At 31.9% G+C, this 15,471-nt stretch overlaps 2 protein-coding genes and 1 long non-coding RNA gene across 4 annotated transcripts; 1 reads left to right on the forward strand and 2 right to left on the reverse strand.

The window, feature by feature from the left end:
- Nucleotides 1–1,703: 1,703 nt before the first annotated feature.
- On the reverse strand, nt 1,704–2,707 carry LOC111988013 (uncharacterized). 2 transcript variants are annotated; one of them, XR_002880377.2, is made up of 4 exons: nt 2,225–2,707; nt 2,034–2,112; nt 1,838–1,928; nt 1,704–1,764 (listed from the first exon to the last, which is right to left on the reverse strand). It is a non-coding gene; the product is annotated as an uncharacterized LOC111988013 (long non-coding RNA). The 2 variants fall into 2 exon arrangements; XR_010624892.1 differs by having other exon boundaries at nt 2,034–2,707.
- Nucleotides 2,708–7,141: 4,434 nt separating this feature from the next.
- On the reverse strand, nt 7,142–12,715 carry LOC111988012 (transcription initiation factor IIA subunit 2). Its single transcript, XM_065762588.1, is given in 5 exon segments — nt 7,142–7,460; nt 7,462–7,521; nt 12,072–12,122; nt 12,262–12,410; nt 12,571–12,715. Coding segments are annotated over 4 exon segments (321 nt in total). The 5' UTR covers nt 12,391–12,410; nt 12,571–12,715; the 3' UTR covers nt 7,142–7,379.
- Nucleotides 12,716–13,999: 1,284 nt separating this feature from the next.
- Nucleotides 14,000–15,407, forward strand: LOC111988009 (uncharacterized). The gene is made up of 2 exons (XM_024019768.2): nt 14,000–14,294; nt 15,138–15,407. Exons 1-2 carry the CDS (start codon nt 14,136–14,138, stop codon nt 15,261–15,263), a joined length of 285 nt encoding a protein of 94 aa, XP_023875536.1. The 5' UTR covers nt 14,000–14,135; the 3' UTR covers nt 15,264–15,407.
- Nucleotides 15,408–15,471: the final 64 nt, after the last annotated feature.

The following is a 15,471-nucleotide window of genomic DNA, read 5'->3' on the forward strand; positions in this document are numbered from 1 at the left end:
TTTCGACTTTCAACAAGACGTTAACGACGTACCATCTATATTTTGCCTGAAGGACAACAATTCTCTATAAACTATACGGTCAAAAATGCAATGCCCGATAATCTGTAGAAATGGATACAAGTGATTCAAATTCTATTGCATAAATATATAATATTTTGAAGGGCATTGGTTTTGGAACTAGTTTTTGAAATATTTTATGGAAAAATGATGAAACAGTTAATTTTTCTAACAGTTTTTTATATTTCTCATGAAAGTAATGTTAAAACTTTCTTAATATAGTTTATTAAAAATTGCTTTAGGAGCACGAGTTAACATGACCCTATTTTGAAATATGTCTTTACTTTAGGGGCTAAAAATTTGAAATAAATATTTGCTATCAATTTTCGAAAAAAAAAATGCTATCAAAATATACCATATGTCCAATATTACGTTTTGTGTGTGTGTGTGTGTGTGTGTATGTGTGTGTGATACTGCCCATTTTATTATTAGAGAACTCATGAAAGTAATGTTAAAACTTTCCTAATATAGTTTATTAAAAATTGCTCTAGGAGCACCAGTTAACATGACCCTATTTTGAAATATGTCTTTACTTTAGGGGCTAAAAATTTGAAATAAATATTTGCTATCAATTTTTGAAAAAAAAAAATGCTATCAAAATATACCATATGTTCAATATTACATTTTGTGTGTGTGTGTGTGTGTGTGATACTACCCATTTTATTATTAGAGAACTCTTGGATGATGATGCTATATGAATGAGGTGCAAAATCTGCTTTCGAGTTTGATCCGATGAACCTCACACCTTTTATAAGTTTTTAATGAAAACATGCACGATAAAATTTATTCCTTATCTTACAAGTTACAAGTGTAATTACTTGTCTCTTGTGTAAGATTAAGATGGAAACCTTGGTGTACAATTGAAAAATAAATCATGCAGGATTATGAGTTCTAGCCAATTTTGGTAGGCAATCTTAGAATATTTTTGCAAATATGAAGAGTTAATAGGAACAATAAATTTATTAGTTGTTAGTCTTGAAATTTTGAGTGTACCATGTCTTGATGGATAACATTTTACAACTAAAAATGTTGCATAGGAAGCATACGAAAATATACCTTTAGGCCTATATAAATCCAAGTGCAGCACCTATTCTGATCATTGGTCTAGTGAGTTATAGAAAAAGATTTAATTAGAGAGTGTAGCTGATGGAGTACCTTTCTGTTTTGAAAATTTTCTTCTTCAGGATGAATGCTCAACTTATTGGGAACATTTTTGGTTATAAAGAGTTCTGTGCAAAGCCGATCAAAAGCCAAAACGAAGATCGTTGTTCTTGTTAGAGTATCAAGAGTTTTCTCTCTAACTTGGATCTCTTCTAAGCAACAGGTAACCATTCATGTTTTCAATGTTAGTTGTTTATAAGAATAATTTTGAATTCATTTAGTAGAAATGTTCATTCTAATTCTACTTATATTTTGGTTTTATTTTTTGTTCTTTCATAAACTGAACCTTCTGCTTTTCTTGAATGTGGCAGGAGGCAAGATGTACCCTGAGTGCAATCAACATGAAGAATGCTACTACTTTTCAAGAATAATTCGTGTTGCTTTCAAAAATAATTCTAATATTAATAAATTTTGATTTTTCCAGTAGTCTCTTGCATCTCTTATTACAAGTATGTACGATTACAGCTCTGATCACTTTGGCAGATAGAAGGAGTAGCATCATTCTCAGGTATCTCTATCCGAAAATTCCCATGGTTTAATTTCAACCTAGAATGCATGATTCAAGCATGCCTCAGGAGCCTAAATTGGCAAAGATGAAAACCCAGAGAAGAGAACCAACCATCTATCCCGACTGCCATCTTTCAAAACAAATTCAATAGCATGTATGTTAGGGTCCACAACTCAATGATTAATAAATATACTTCTCCATTCTGCAACTTAAAATCAACTACAGGTTAATAATAAGCTCCTAACTCAAGGACAACCAATTATAAGCAAATTAACCACAGAGAAGAGAAAGTGAAAGAAGGATAAACCTTCCTAAATGGTGTCTGCATTGCGCCTTGCATGTAAGGCGTTGTCCCTGAAGGATGATCCACAGGAATGAACCAGTTTCTATGGGGGAAATAAACACATATATCAGTATTACTTCTTCATACAACATGTATGTGTGCGTGCATACTTGTGTACCTATTTGTCTAGAAAAGAGTCTTTGGGTCTTCTTTACATATCTCCACGGTAAAGATAACCCCAATGGAGTATCCAAGTTGTTGTACAGTTCTTAAGTTGAAGTTCAATTCTAGCATTTCGTCCACTTAAAGATCCAGTCACATTAATCTGGTGTAAATCAAGCAACACAAGTTTAATTAACTTTTCCAAAGCGTACATAAAATAAGATACATCCACAACTCATCTGCACAAACAAAAAAATCACTACCCCGAAGTTGCATCCCTTCCACAAGCTCAAAAAGATAAGCCCGAGGAACCTGGGTAGAGCTGGTAGCCTTTGATGATGCCATAGCAGCGGCTTCTCATGTAACACCAGCAAACCGCGTTTCAAACACCACAATGAATAGAAGAAAAGCATCTCTATTTATAAGCATTGAGGGTCCAAATCATTGAGCTGTAGCAGATTCTTGGAAGGTAGAATCTGAAAGTTCATGTTCATCATGATTTTCTTTTACTTTACAATCAGTAGTGATTGAGCAATGCTAGAGACACACCAAAAAAATTAAAAACTTCTGAACTGGCAATTGTAATTGGTGCAACATCCGTTTTACATTGGCCCACCACTTGCACCACGCCTCAACAATTGTTTTAAAAATTATTTTTTTTTGAAAAATGCTAAAGTTACTACAAAAAGCTTCCAAACTGATATTGTAATAAATGTGATTGTTGCCATTTTTATTTTATTTATTATTTTATAATTCAATAGTTGATGGAAGGGGGATTTGAACCCTGCACATCTCAGTTGGAAATACCAATAGGTGCTAGTTGAGTTTCAAGTCAATTAGTTTATTATTGTCACTTTAACTACATAATAAATGAATCCCTGACTTACTTTTTTTGCATCAGTTTGTAAGATTGTAGTAAACAAAACATCACTCAAAAATTGTGGTCACTAGACTTATTGGTAGTGAATCTTCATGTGTTACCTTACCAATTAGCACACCCAGCCATAAGGTTACATTACAAAGAAGTCAATTTTTTTTACCAAAATTGGAAACACATACTAATTACTATAAAATCAAATTGATATAAATATAATATAACATATGCCATAAGATTGTTTTATATTTAATCAAATCTCCACTTAGCAAAAGCAAATTCATATGATTGTGATTGTGATGTGATTAAGAATCTCTAGGCATAAAAAGCCTAGAAAAGAAGATGATTATATGAAAGGGAATTTTCTTTTGTTTTTTTCATCACTGGAAGTAAAAAGAGAAAAGCTAGGGTTTTTTTTTTTCACAGAAAAAAGATATAAAAGGGAATTCAAATTACGATTACTTGTGGAAATGATAGGAAAGAATCCGATTCTGATTCCGATGCTTTGAGAGCTTTATGAAGGGTTCCGAGTTTCCATTTCTCAAAGTGAGGATCGATTCCCATTGTGGTTATAGGAATCACCACCGATACTCGAATAATCACACACAGAGAGAGATATTTTAGATTTTAGAATTGAAAACCCAGCAACGGTCGTTTCTTCAATATATCAGCGCATTTTAAAGGAAGAGTGAGACAGCACGGTGTGTCGTTTTATAAAAAAGTTAAGCCAATGTGTATAAACGACATGACGTTTTTTAAGGCTAAACTATTTGGGAACAACTTCTTTAGCTTTTTGTTGAAATGTGCTAAAGTATAATTGTACCTTAAAAAATGAGAAAATGCTGAAAAATATGAAGTTTTAAAAAACTATACAAAAAAGCTAACAACTAAAAGCTGAGCTTATAAACTAATGCCAAACAACTACATTTTTGATCCTCCAATGATGAATGGTTGTATTTCAATTTGAACAAAATTTGTTGTAGTTCAAATTTCTTTAAAAAAAAAGATTGTTACATATTTTGAAAATTTAACTGTTGGATTGCATGTTCTTTATATTTTAACATATATGTTAAACTTTGCATCATTCAGATATTATTTACTATATAATTCATAAACCTTTTTTTGTGTAATTTATACTACAAAAACTTGCAATTTAAATAATTGACTGATGACATATCTATTGATCTTTGATTTTCAACAAATTTTACAAGCATTGAGGATATAAGAAGAAAATGTAATTTAATGGTGGATTTTCAAAATTCGCAATTAAAATATATTGAGTGAAGTTGTAACTTTAGGCTGCAACCAAGGTTGTAAATTTGAACAAAATTTGTTGTAGTGCAAATTTCTTATAAAAAAAAGATTGCTACATATTTTGAAAATTTAAATGTTAGATTGCATGTTCTTTATGTTTTTAACATATGTGTTAAATTTTGTATCATTCAGATATTATTTACTATATAATTCATAAACATTTTTTATGCGTAATTTTATACTACAAAAACTTGCATTTTAAACAATTGATTGATGACATACCTATTGATCTTTGATTTTCAAGAAATTTTACAAGCATTGAGGAGATAAGGAGAAAATGTAATTTAATGGTGGATTTTCAAAATTCGCAATTAAAAATATATTGAGTGAAGTTGTAACTTTAGGCTGCAACCAAGGTTGTAACCAAACTTTGTCATTTCAATTTTCTTCTTGTGTATATGTCTATTTGATAATTCAATAGTTCAAGTTAGGGGTTTTGAACCTTAAATGTCTTAATTGAAAATATTAAAAAGTATCAATTGAGTTATAAGGCTTTTAGTTTGTTATTATATATTTAATTGTCTCAATTTTGTCATCAATTTTTAATATCAAATCAATTATGGATGGAAGGATGAAATATAAATATGTGATCAATCTAAATTTTAAACATTACGGAATAAAATTTAAATGATCAAATTTATTTCTATTTATAATTTGATAATTACAAAAATAAGGGAGAAAAATGTGAATGTTAATAGGCAATATCACTGAACATATCCAAATTAAAATAAAAAATGTAATTTATTATTTAGTCTAATCAACGTGGTGTAAAATTTTGTTAAAACATGGAAGACATCTTTTCAATATGGGACAAAGAATTCAAGCCAAAAGCAAGGCAAGGCAATCAAGCCAAAAAGCCAAAGCCAAAGGTAAAGAATTCTTGAGTACCTACAATAAATATATAATATTTTGAAATATGTTTTACTTTGAGGGCTAAAATTTGAAATAAATATTGCTATCAATTTTTAAAAAAAAAATATGCTATCAAAATACACCATATGTCAATATTACATTTTTTTTGTGTGTGTGTGTTGGGACTGACCCATTTTATTATTAGAGAACTCTTGATGATGTGCTATATGAATGAGGTGCAAAATCTGCTTCGAGTTTGATCCAATGAACCTCCACCTTTTATAAGTTTTTAATGAAACATGCACGATAAAATTTTCCTTATCTTACAAGTTACAAGTGTAATTACTTGTCTCTTGGTAAGTTAAGATGAAACCTTGGTGTACAATTGAAAAATAAATCATGCAGGATTATAAGTTCTAGCAATTTTGGTAGGCAATCTTAGAATATTTTGCAAATATGAAGAGTTAATAGGAACAAAAATTTATTAGTTGTTAGTCTTGAAATTTTGAGTTACCATGTCTTGATGGATAACATTTTACAACTAAAATGTTGCATAGGAAGCATAGAAAATATACCTAGGCCTATATAAATCCAAGTGCAGCACCTATTCTGATCATTGGTCTAGTGAGTTATAGAAAAAGATTAATTAGAGAGTGTAGCTGATGGATTACCTTTCTGTTTTGAAAATTTTCTTCTTCAGATGAATGCTCAATTTATTGGAAACATTTTTGTTATAAAGAGTTCTGTCCAAAGCGATCAAAAGCCAAAACGAAGTCGTTGTTCTTGTTAGATATCAAGAGTTTTCTCTCTAATTTGGATCTCTCCTAAGCAACAGGTAACCATCAGTTTTTAATGTTATTTTTTAAGAATATTTTAATTCATTGGAAAAATGTTCATTTAATTCTACTTAATATTGGTTTTATTTTTTTTTCTTTCATAACTGAACTTTGCTTTTCTTGAATGTGGCAGGAGGAAGATGTACTGTGAGTGCAACAACATGAAGAAATGCTACTACTTCATTACAAGAATGATTCCAGTTGCTTGAATAAAAATTCTAATAATAAAATTTGAGTTATTTGTATCTCTGCATCTTTCATTTAGGGACACAATTATTAATTTGTTTCTTTTGGCACTCTAATAATATATTACTTGTTAACCTTACATTGGTTTGACTAAATTAAGAGTAAATTTCATGTGGTTTAAATTGTGAAACATGATGCAATTGACAAAAAATATAAGGTTTATTTTAGAAAAAAAAAAAAAAAAAAAACGTGTCCATAATTGAGAACTAATTTCTCACATAATATGTTGAATATGAATACTTTCAGAAAACATATGGGTCCTCAAAATGAGATAGTTATGTCTTCATTTTTGAGATTTGCAACTGTCAATTCGAGCCAATATAACACAAGCTATTCAATTGAAAATTTTCTTTCCTCTGTAAATAGACTTAAATTGCTCGAAGTTTTTAAAGTAAAACTCCTTCAAGATTCACTAAGAAAAACTAAACTCATCTTATTTCGAGCTTGTTAATTCAAATTAGGTTTGAGAGTCTGCTTGATTTGGCTCCACTCATATATAGAGAATTCGTACAAATTTGGGAATCTAAGTCACAATTCTTTGATGAAACGACAGACAATTCTATATCCCATTAGAAGAACTTAAAAAACCAAAATGAATTCCCCAAGAATTTAATTTTAATTAAATACAATAAAGCTGGGAAGAAACATTACAAGAAGTTTTAATAGTATCTTCTTTTGGTTGGCCAGTCAAGACTCGAGCCAGCTAGTATCTCTGGTGGACTGTAAGCTGGTCATCTGTTGTCTTACTCTTGAGTGCCATAGTATCTCCCAACTCCCAGTTTGCTGTAGCCTTCAGTTTTTTTTTTGTTTTCCAAGTAATAAACTAATTTACTTTACCACAAAAAAAAAAAATAAAAATACAAAGATTCATTCAATAAATTTGCAACATAATCCATGTAACATCAAATAACTATAAATCTCAAGGGTGATGGCTTTACAATTTATATTCAATCTCCCACTGTTACCAGTTCCTGCAGGTAATAATACAAACTCCAACTTTTCTTCCTTGCCACCATATGCCCATCTACTACCAATAGGGAGGCAATAAAATTTTCATTATTAAACAGAGTACTGTCCTCAGACATTTCATTGCGTGAGCAACTTTGAATCACATGCCACTATTTTCACCCTGCCAACATTCTCTTGGTTATCCTCACTCTTAAATACAAGCATCCTGTAAGATGAAGGTCCATACATTGTCGCAAAATCTGTAAGTGTGCAGATGTCCCTGTAAGATAAATAAGGAATAAAGTATCAGAAACGGCTCCAATATCACATTGCACACTACTATATATGTTTGTTCGGGGACAATTTATTTAGTTTTTTTTGATAAAGGTGTGTACCTTGAAAAAATTTGAAAATTTGAGAAAATGCGGGATAAAGTGAGGTTTTAAAAACTGTACAGAAAAGCTAAAAACTAAAAGTTAAATCTATAAGTTGATGCTAAACAACTACATTTTTTTTAAGGCTAAATTACAATTTTGATCCTCCAAAGATGAATGCCGGTATTTTAATTTGGAAAAAATTTGACTACAAACTTGGTTGTAGCACAATTTTTTTTTTTTTTTAAATTGCTACATATTTTGAAAATTAGGATCCGTTTGTTACTGTTGTTGTTTAAACAACAGTTTTCAGTGTTTGTGAGAGTGCCTTTTTTTCCTTAGCACAACGGCCCAAGGATCCTGGGCCAAATAGTTGTTGTTGGTGGACTAGACTTGGTTCACCGCAGCTAAAGGGCTGTTTAAGAACCAAGTGGTGCACAGGACAAATTTCCTACAACACAAATAAACTAGCAAGCGAGAATATCTGTATTGAATGACAACTCAAACAGCAAAGAAATGCATAATAATAAAAAATACAATAAAACAGGAGTTAGGGATCCTCGAATTAATGAGAGGCATTTTATTAATTTTCTTTGATTATGATTACAATGTGCTCACTAAGACGTGATACAAGATTCAAATTAACTAAAAAATCGCAGACTTTGATGGCTATTCAAGCCTTTAAGACTTGCTAAGTTTGAATCCTTTCGAATCCAAATATGTGCTATAGTGGCTGTTTCTAGGATACCAGGGGATGATCCTCTGTTTTTCCTTGAATTTTACAGAGTTCTTCCTATGGCTCTATTATGATATCTTTTCTCCAATCAAAATGATGAATGAATTAATGCCTTTCAGGATGGGTTTTCTCTTCCTTTTATAGTGCGACTCTAGGGCTCTGGGGTACCAGTGATTTCTCTCTTTTACCTCTCAGAGCTGGTACTGTGTCAGTTACCTAGGGGCTGGTCCTTTCCTTCTTTCTCATAATTTCTTCCTTTTGGTCCGACCAAGCTGAAAGCTCTTAGCTAAATTTCTATTCCAAGATCCCCTTTGGTTGTTAATCTTAGCTATTTGGCCATTTTCACCTTTTCAACTTTTGGCTACCCTCCATCCTTGTCATTTTTCCCAAACAATCGGAATCTTTTACTGCTGGGTTGAAAGCTCCCTTCCAGCCACTTCTACTTATGGTTTTCTCATTCTTGGTCCCTTGAGGTACAGATCCTTTCTTCATGAATGTTTGCTTTATACTTTCTGATCCCTCATTACATAACTAGGCGCTTGAGACCTGTTTGTCCTTCATCCTTTATGTTTTTTTTTTTTTTTTTTTCCTTTGAGCCGTTTCAATCTTACTTAGAACGTGTTGTGCGTCCCAGGGATCCAGGCTTTGGTAATCTTCGGGATCCTGACCTAGTTCTTACTATTGGGCTTCTTTTGGCTTACTAATCTTGGCCGGCTGGGCCTTTCTTTTGCTTCATGGATTTTAAAGCCTTTTCTTTCATGGGTCTTTGGATCCCAATTCTTTGGACTTTTCACCCTTTTCTTCTTTCTTTTCTTCTTTTCTTCATTACGTGAGCCCAGCTCTTTTATTTTTCTAGCTTCATTTCCCATGAAGCTAGCCCAATGTGTTATTTCTTTGGGCCTTGGGCTGTGATTAATTTTGAACCTCAACAGTGTTTAAACAACATTACACGTTTTTTTATACACTTTTTCATCTACACGTATTTCCAAAAAATACAAACAACTTTATTATAACAATATTATCAAATGGGTCATTGTTGGATTGCATGTTCTTTATACTTTCATGCACATGTCAAATTATATGTCAATCAAATATTATTTACTATATAATCCATAAACCTTTTTTTATGCATAATTTCAGACTATAAAAACTTGTAATTTAAACAATTAATTGATGATATAGAAATTAATTATTGGTCTTTGAGAAATTTTGCATGCATAGAGGATATAAGAAGAAAATGTAATCTAATGGTGGATTTTTTTTTTTTTTTTTTTTTAATAAGTCCTAGAAAATTTAAAAATTATCTCTGCCATAATTGTACAATGTCACTTTCATGACTTACATCTATATATCTATCTAACAAAAATGATAGCCAATATCCCTATCATTAAAGCCTTCAAGGAATACAAAGGATCAAATAAGCAGAGCTATTTACATGAGAACCATTGACAGAAAACTGGAACGTTGTCTCGTCTATTACTCCTCTATGAAAACAGTATTGGAGGTAGTTCACCATGCTCAGCTTACTGCAGAGAACTTCAACAGCATATCACTCATTTATTTCATTTATTATTGGCAAGTTATACACACCCAATGACTATTGAACCCACAATGTTACTCAACACCTTACTCTTACAAGGGAGGAGGTGCCATTTGAACTAGAGATTATTGGCAGACATCAAATACCTCAACTCTATGTTACTTCACTTTGGCTCTTTAAAGCTTTTCCTTTGTTCAATTGGTGATGCAATGGGTGTTTCCTGAATCAATCATTACATTTCTGTGCCATTTTTGGCACTTTGAAGAGGAAAGAACAATTTTTTTTTTGGTCTCATGAAAGCTTCTGCCATTACCACTTGTCCTCCCCTTACAAGTTGGTAATGGATAAGGACTTTGAGGTGTTCCAATGTATTCTTTTCTTTTAGAGGGCTTGCCAATTGGGTACATTTTTTTGTTAATTGACTTTGATTATTTTTATTTTATCTATATCTGCATCTGATAGCCATACACTCATTCTAATATCATTCTGTTTAAATCTCTCTCAAAAGAGCTTGTAGAAGTCAACTCTAGATATCCCAATAAAATTATTTCTGAACATATATAAATTTTTTTGTATAGGTATTTCTGAACATATATAAATGAAGGCAAGTTATAGATTAACAATTAATAAGCACCTTTGTTGTAAAGTGGAGACGATTATAAGCTATAAGCAATTACTCCTTGCAAGCACTTTTTGTCACCACTAACATTACCAGCCGACAATTAATCCAAAATATAAGAAAAATAATTGTATTTCATTCTGATGCTATGAATATATGAGTCATTCAAGTCAACAAGCGCAAAACCAAAATGTATTCCACAGGTAGAGTGTAATTTTTATTTTATTTTTTATTTTATTGCTTCTTTAAGCCAGGAACCTAGGAACATCTGCAAGCAACTTTAGTTGTACCTGTGACTTGCAAGAGAAATATGGAGAGCACCCACTAAAATAGGTCCACCCTAAATGTGACAGAATAATAGCAAGGCAGGACAAACTCATACCATCTGATTTAATCAATTTTCTGTCTCCAATTATAGTTCTTCAGCAGAAAATAAAAAACCTTAATAATATTACCAATTCATGATTCTCTCATTTAAAACTTGATGGGACATAACACATCTCCTGATTTAGTGTTTTTCAAAGAAGAAAATATTACTCAAGGATTCAAAGGTGCAACTCTTTTGTCTGTTTTATTATTTCAACAATTGTACTAATAAAATAATAATAAGGAACCCACGTCTTATAATAGAGTATAGGAAATTGATAGCGCTTGAAAATCCATCTCCAAAATAAATATAATTTCCGTTTTCCCTAGGGAAATTAGGGAGAAACAAATAATCAAAGTATAATATACAACGACAATAATGACCATGTCTTAATCCCAAAACTTTGGGAGTGAGCTAGAGATCTGCGATAATCTGAGTTGGCCACATGTATATATATTAATGTTTTCTTTTTAGCCCTTCTATGAGTTCTATCATATCCAAAATCATAATATAAGTCACCTCCTTCTGCAAGAAGTTCTTTTTAACTACTATTGATATTATTTTGGGTGGGTTTGTATAAGCTGTTGCAATATGACATTTTGGGTTTAAAATGAGCATTTGTAAAAAAAAGATATGAGGAGTTGCTCTTGTGAAACATCATTTTGCGTTTTAAAAATGTGCTTTTAAAACCCCCAAATTTCTTAACCAAATGGAATTTTTATATCTTCCTCTATCTTTTTTCATTCTCATCTTAAATTAGCTCACTCTTCCTCTAGTATAATTCTTGTATACTAAGCTTCTTTTCTAATAAATTTTTCTTATTCATCAAAATCGGCTCACTCTTCCTCACTGGTGCATTAATTGCTCCCCTCTACATATGGCATATTCCCCCAACAAAAGTTCACCATTGTCATTTTCAACTTGAAAACAGAAACAACCAGCATGCTACGAAACCAAAACAAGACGCTTTAAAAAAAAAAAAAAAAAATTCTCAGAATCTCAAATAATTATAGTTTTCTATATTCTCATCAATAGCATGAAAAATGTTACTATAAATAGGTGAATACTGCACTAAATTTATCTCATTAAAAAAAATAATAATAATAATAACTACGACACTACCTGATCCATAATCAAAATTCAAAAATAACATAAACTCAATTTGAAAAAGGAAAAAAAAAAAAAAAGGTTTACCTTAATGGTGACCTTGCTTTTCACCTGACTTTCCAAAGCTTCAGTCATAGACTAAAAATAATATTTAAAAAAATTAAAAAAAAAAAAAAGGTTAAAAAATAATATTAAAACAAAGATTCCAAAGTGCAAAAAACCAGTGACTCATACACAACCAGCAAAGCGCAAAACCATGAATGACCTAAAACTGTACCTTATCGAACTGAACGAGAACCTGAATGGCGAGCTCAGGACTGAGCGTACCGCTATTCACCATCTCATCCAAAGTCTCCGTCAAGCACATCCCGATCGTCGATCTACGGTACAGTTCAAACGTCGCCATTCTCCGTCACCGCACGCGATCTGAACCAATTACACACACACACGAGCACACTCATCATGAAATATGAAAAAAAAAATTGGAATTGGAAATTGAAAATTGAAAATGAAAACCGAAAATGAGTAAAAGATGTGAATGATTTGAAGAAAGAGAGAAGAAATTGAATGAGATTTGAGAGGTTACAGATGGTTTTGGTGGTTTTGGTTTTTGGTGCTGAGCTTGTGATTCTTCTTCTTCTTCTTCTTCTTCTTCGTCTCGTTTGTACGTTTGGTCTTCGAAGAAACTTTGGGCGGAGAGATTTGGGGCTTTTTATACCCTAGTTTTTGTAGCTTAGGGGTATATATAGACGCGACAGATCTGGAAATATATGAAATGACCCATTTGCCCTTCCGCTTTTTCTTTTTGTGTAAAAAACATATTAGCTTTTTTTTTTTTTGGGATAGGAAAAATATTATCGTTATTCGTTTTCTTTGTGGCAGGTAGGAAAAATACCTGCCACAAAGAAAACGAATAAGATAATATTTTTGGGCCAAGACTGGGTTGGAAAGGCCAGGCCTTAAGGAAAAATACGGCCCAAACTTATCCCATGGTTCTCTCTCTCTCTCTCTCTCATATATGGGTGGGGCTTATCATATAATAGATACATAAAAGTTTTTATTTTTTATTTATTTTTTATTTTTTAAATCTCATGGAGCCATAGCATAAATCATCATTTCTAAGTATACTCAACTGTAGGTCCCATATGTTGGAAGAGGAATGTTTAACCAAACAACTAAGATAATTTTCCATGTGCTATATTAGTATTTTTTGACATACTATTTCAATATGTGCATTAAAACAAAATATTTTGATACTAGTTTATTTTGACGTTTCGTCTTGGAGTTACCGGTCGAAATCACCATATTAGATGAAATTTAGTGGAATGGATTAGAATGGGCCAAAATTTAGAACGATAGAAAATAAATAGGTGATTCGTATTAGTTAATTAATTAGAATGAAATTTTTTGGCAATTTTAGATAAAATGGAATGAAATTCATGCTTTTTGTTAGTGTGTGGTTGTGATGAGTGATTACACCATAATATGATGCACCTTCACACAGACAATAATCTTACTTGATGTACAATATTGTTTCACAGAAGCAATATTTTTTTTATAGTGAATAAATGATATTTGGATAAGTTACAATTTTTTTTATAGTGAATAAATGATATTTGGATAAGCTTGTAACTCTTGGGTGGATATACCTATTCATTCAAATGTGCCTATTCCTAAGGATGCAAGAAGATTATCTCTAAGTACTAGGAGTCTAGGACATTCATTTACATCACGACAACACAAGCATGTTGTTTGACCTTCTAATGTGATTTCTCTTTACTTTTGTTTCCATTCCATAATTTACTGCTAACTGGGCCTAAGCCCAATAACCAAAAAGAAAAAGAAAAAAAAAAAGATCATTGTTCATTGAGCTTGATTCGATTTCGAGGCACTTGAAGAATATCCCATAAAGTCTCACTAGTCGCAAGATAATATTTCAATTTTCAAGCACATGAGTCATATAGTCTTTTGCTTCGCTGGCGTGAGAATGTAGTTGTGGGTGAGCTCTAAAGCTGCCACGTAGAGCAAGCTGCACAAACTTGTAAGCTTCGTGGCCTTAAAAGGAGGAAAATTCAGCACCATTCTCTTCTCTTCTCACATACCATCACAGCTTTGTTATAGAGAGAGAGAGAGAGAGAGAGAGAGAGAGTAATGGAAGAGATCAGGTCGTCGCCACCGCCAACGGCCGAAAGTACCACGAAGAGAGAACAAGAAATGTCAGAGATGTCACGGTTGAAGAAGGATTGTAGTTGGTTCGCAGTTTCGGTACAAGAGGGTTTTAGCTATGTCAAAGCCTTCTTCTTTGGCCTGGTACGTATTTCACTCTCTTCTTTTATTAGATTCTTCTCTCTTACCATGTTCACTATTACTATTATGTACTTACTACTTACCCCATAAAAAGAAAATGTTCCTTAACTTTCTATTAAAGTTTAAATATTCATAGAAAAAACAAATGTTAGATGATGGTATAATATGGAGTATACACTTATGCCATTGCACACACTTCAAGTCATGATTTCAATTCAAAAAATAACTTTGTGTAATATGTGCGTAACAAAAAGTGTGCACTAACAATTTCTCTACATTTATATTTTAGTGTTTTATCTTAGTGTTTTATCTAATCATAATTTCACTAATTAGATACCTTACCCCCACTTCCACAAAATGGAGGTATACTTTATTATTAATGTTATAGATTTAGTCAAATGACACATTCAATAAAGAATTAAGGATTGTAGCATGGATAAGATTGGATAAGATTAAGTGTGCCTTTGGCATTGGCTTAAAAAGCCAGTTTTTTTAAAAAAATTTATTTATTTATTACTATTTAGCCTATTTTGGCTATTATTAATAGGTTTTATTGTACTTTTTGGTATTATTATGTGTTTTACGGTACTATTTTAGCTACTTTTTAGTTTTATTTACGGTACTTTCAGCAAAAAAATTTCAATTTCAGTTAAATAAGTTGTTCTCAGATGGACCCTTTCAGCAAAAAAATTTCAATTTCAGTTAAATAAGTTGTTCTCAGATGGACCCTAAGTAGTTATGCACCAATTTTCAACTTAATTCCCTATTTAAATACATACACTTTTACACACTTTTTGGGGACCGAATGATCGATTCCTTTTGTTAATATGGGAAAATTGGAAGCAGGCGAAAAAAATGACGGCAAAGAAGGAGAGGGAAGCGACTGAAGCTGATCTAAAGGCTGCCAAGATGCAGGTTGAAGCTACTGATGCTGCCGAGGAAACCAAGAAGAGACTTGACAAATCTATGTAATTGACTAATTGTTGTACGCAACACTTGTAATATTAGAAATGACAAATTAATGAAAGTATGTTTTTGGCTTTCATAAAAAAAAAAAGGGGAAATATGGAGGCTCATTGCCAATGAGGAAGGATGATATGGTGTTGCAAATCTTAATTTATTTAGGATGATTTTGTCATGAAAGTGATGGTGAATCAGGCCGATGTTTATAGAGGACTTA

Source organism: Quercus suber, unplaced genomic scaffold, assembly GCF_002906115.3.
Source record: "Quercus suber isolate HL8 unplaced genomic scaffold, Cork oak 2.0 scaffold_20, whole genome shotgun sequence".
Classification (NCBI taxonomy): Eukaryota; Viridiplantae; Streptophyta; class Magnoliopsida; order Fagales; family Fagaceae; genus Quercus; species Quercus suber.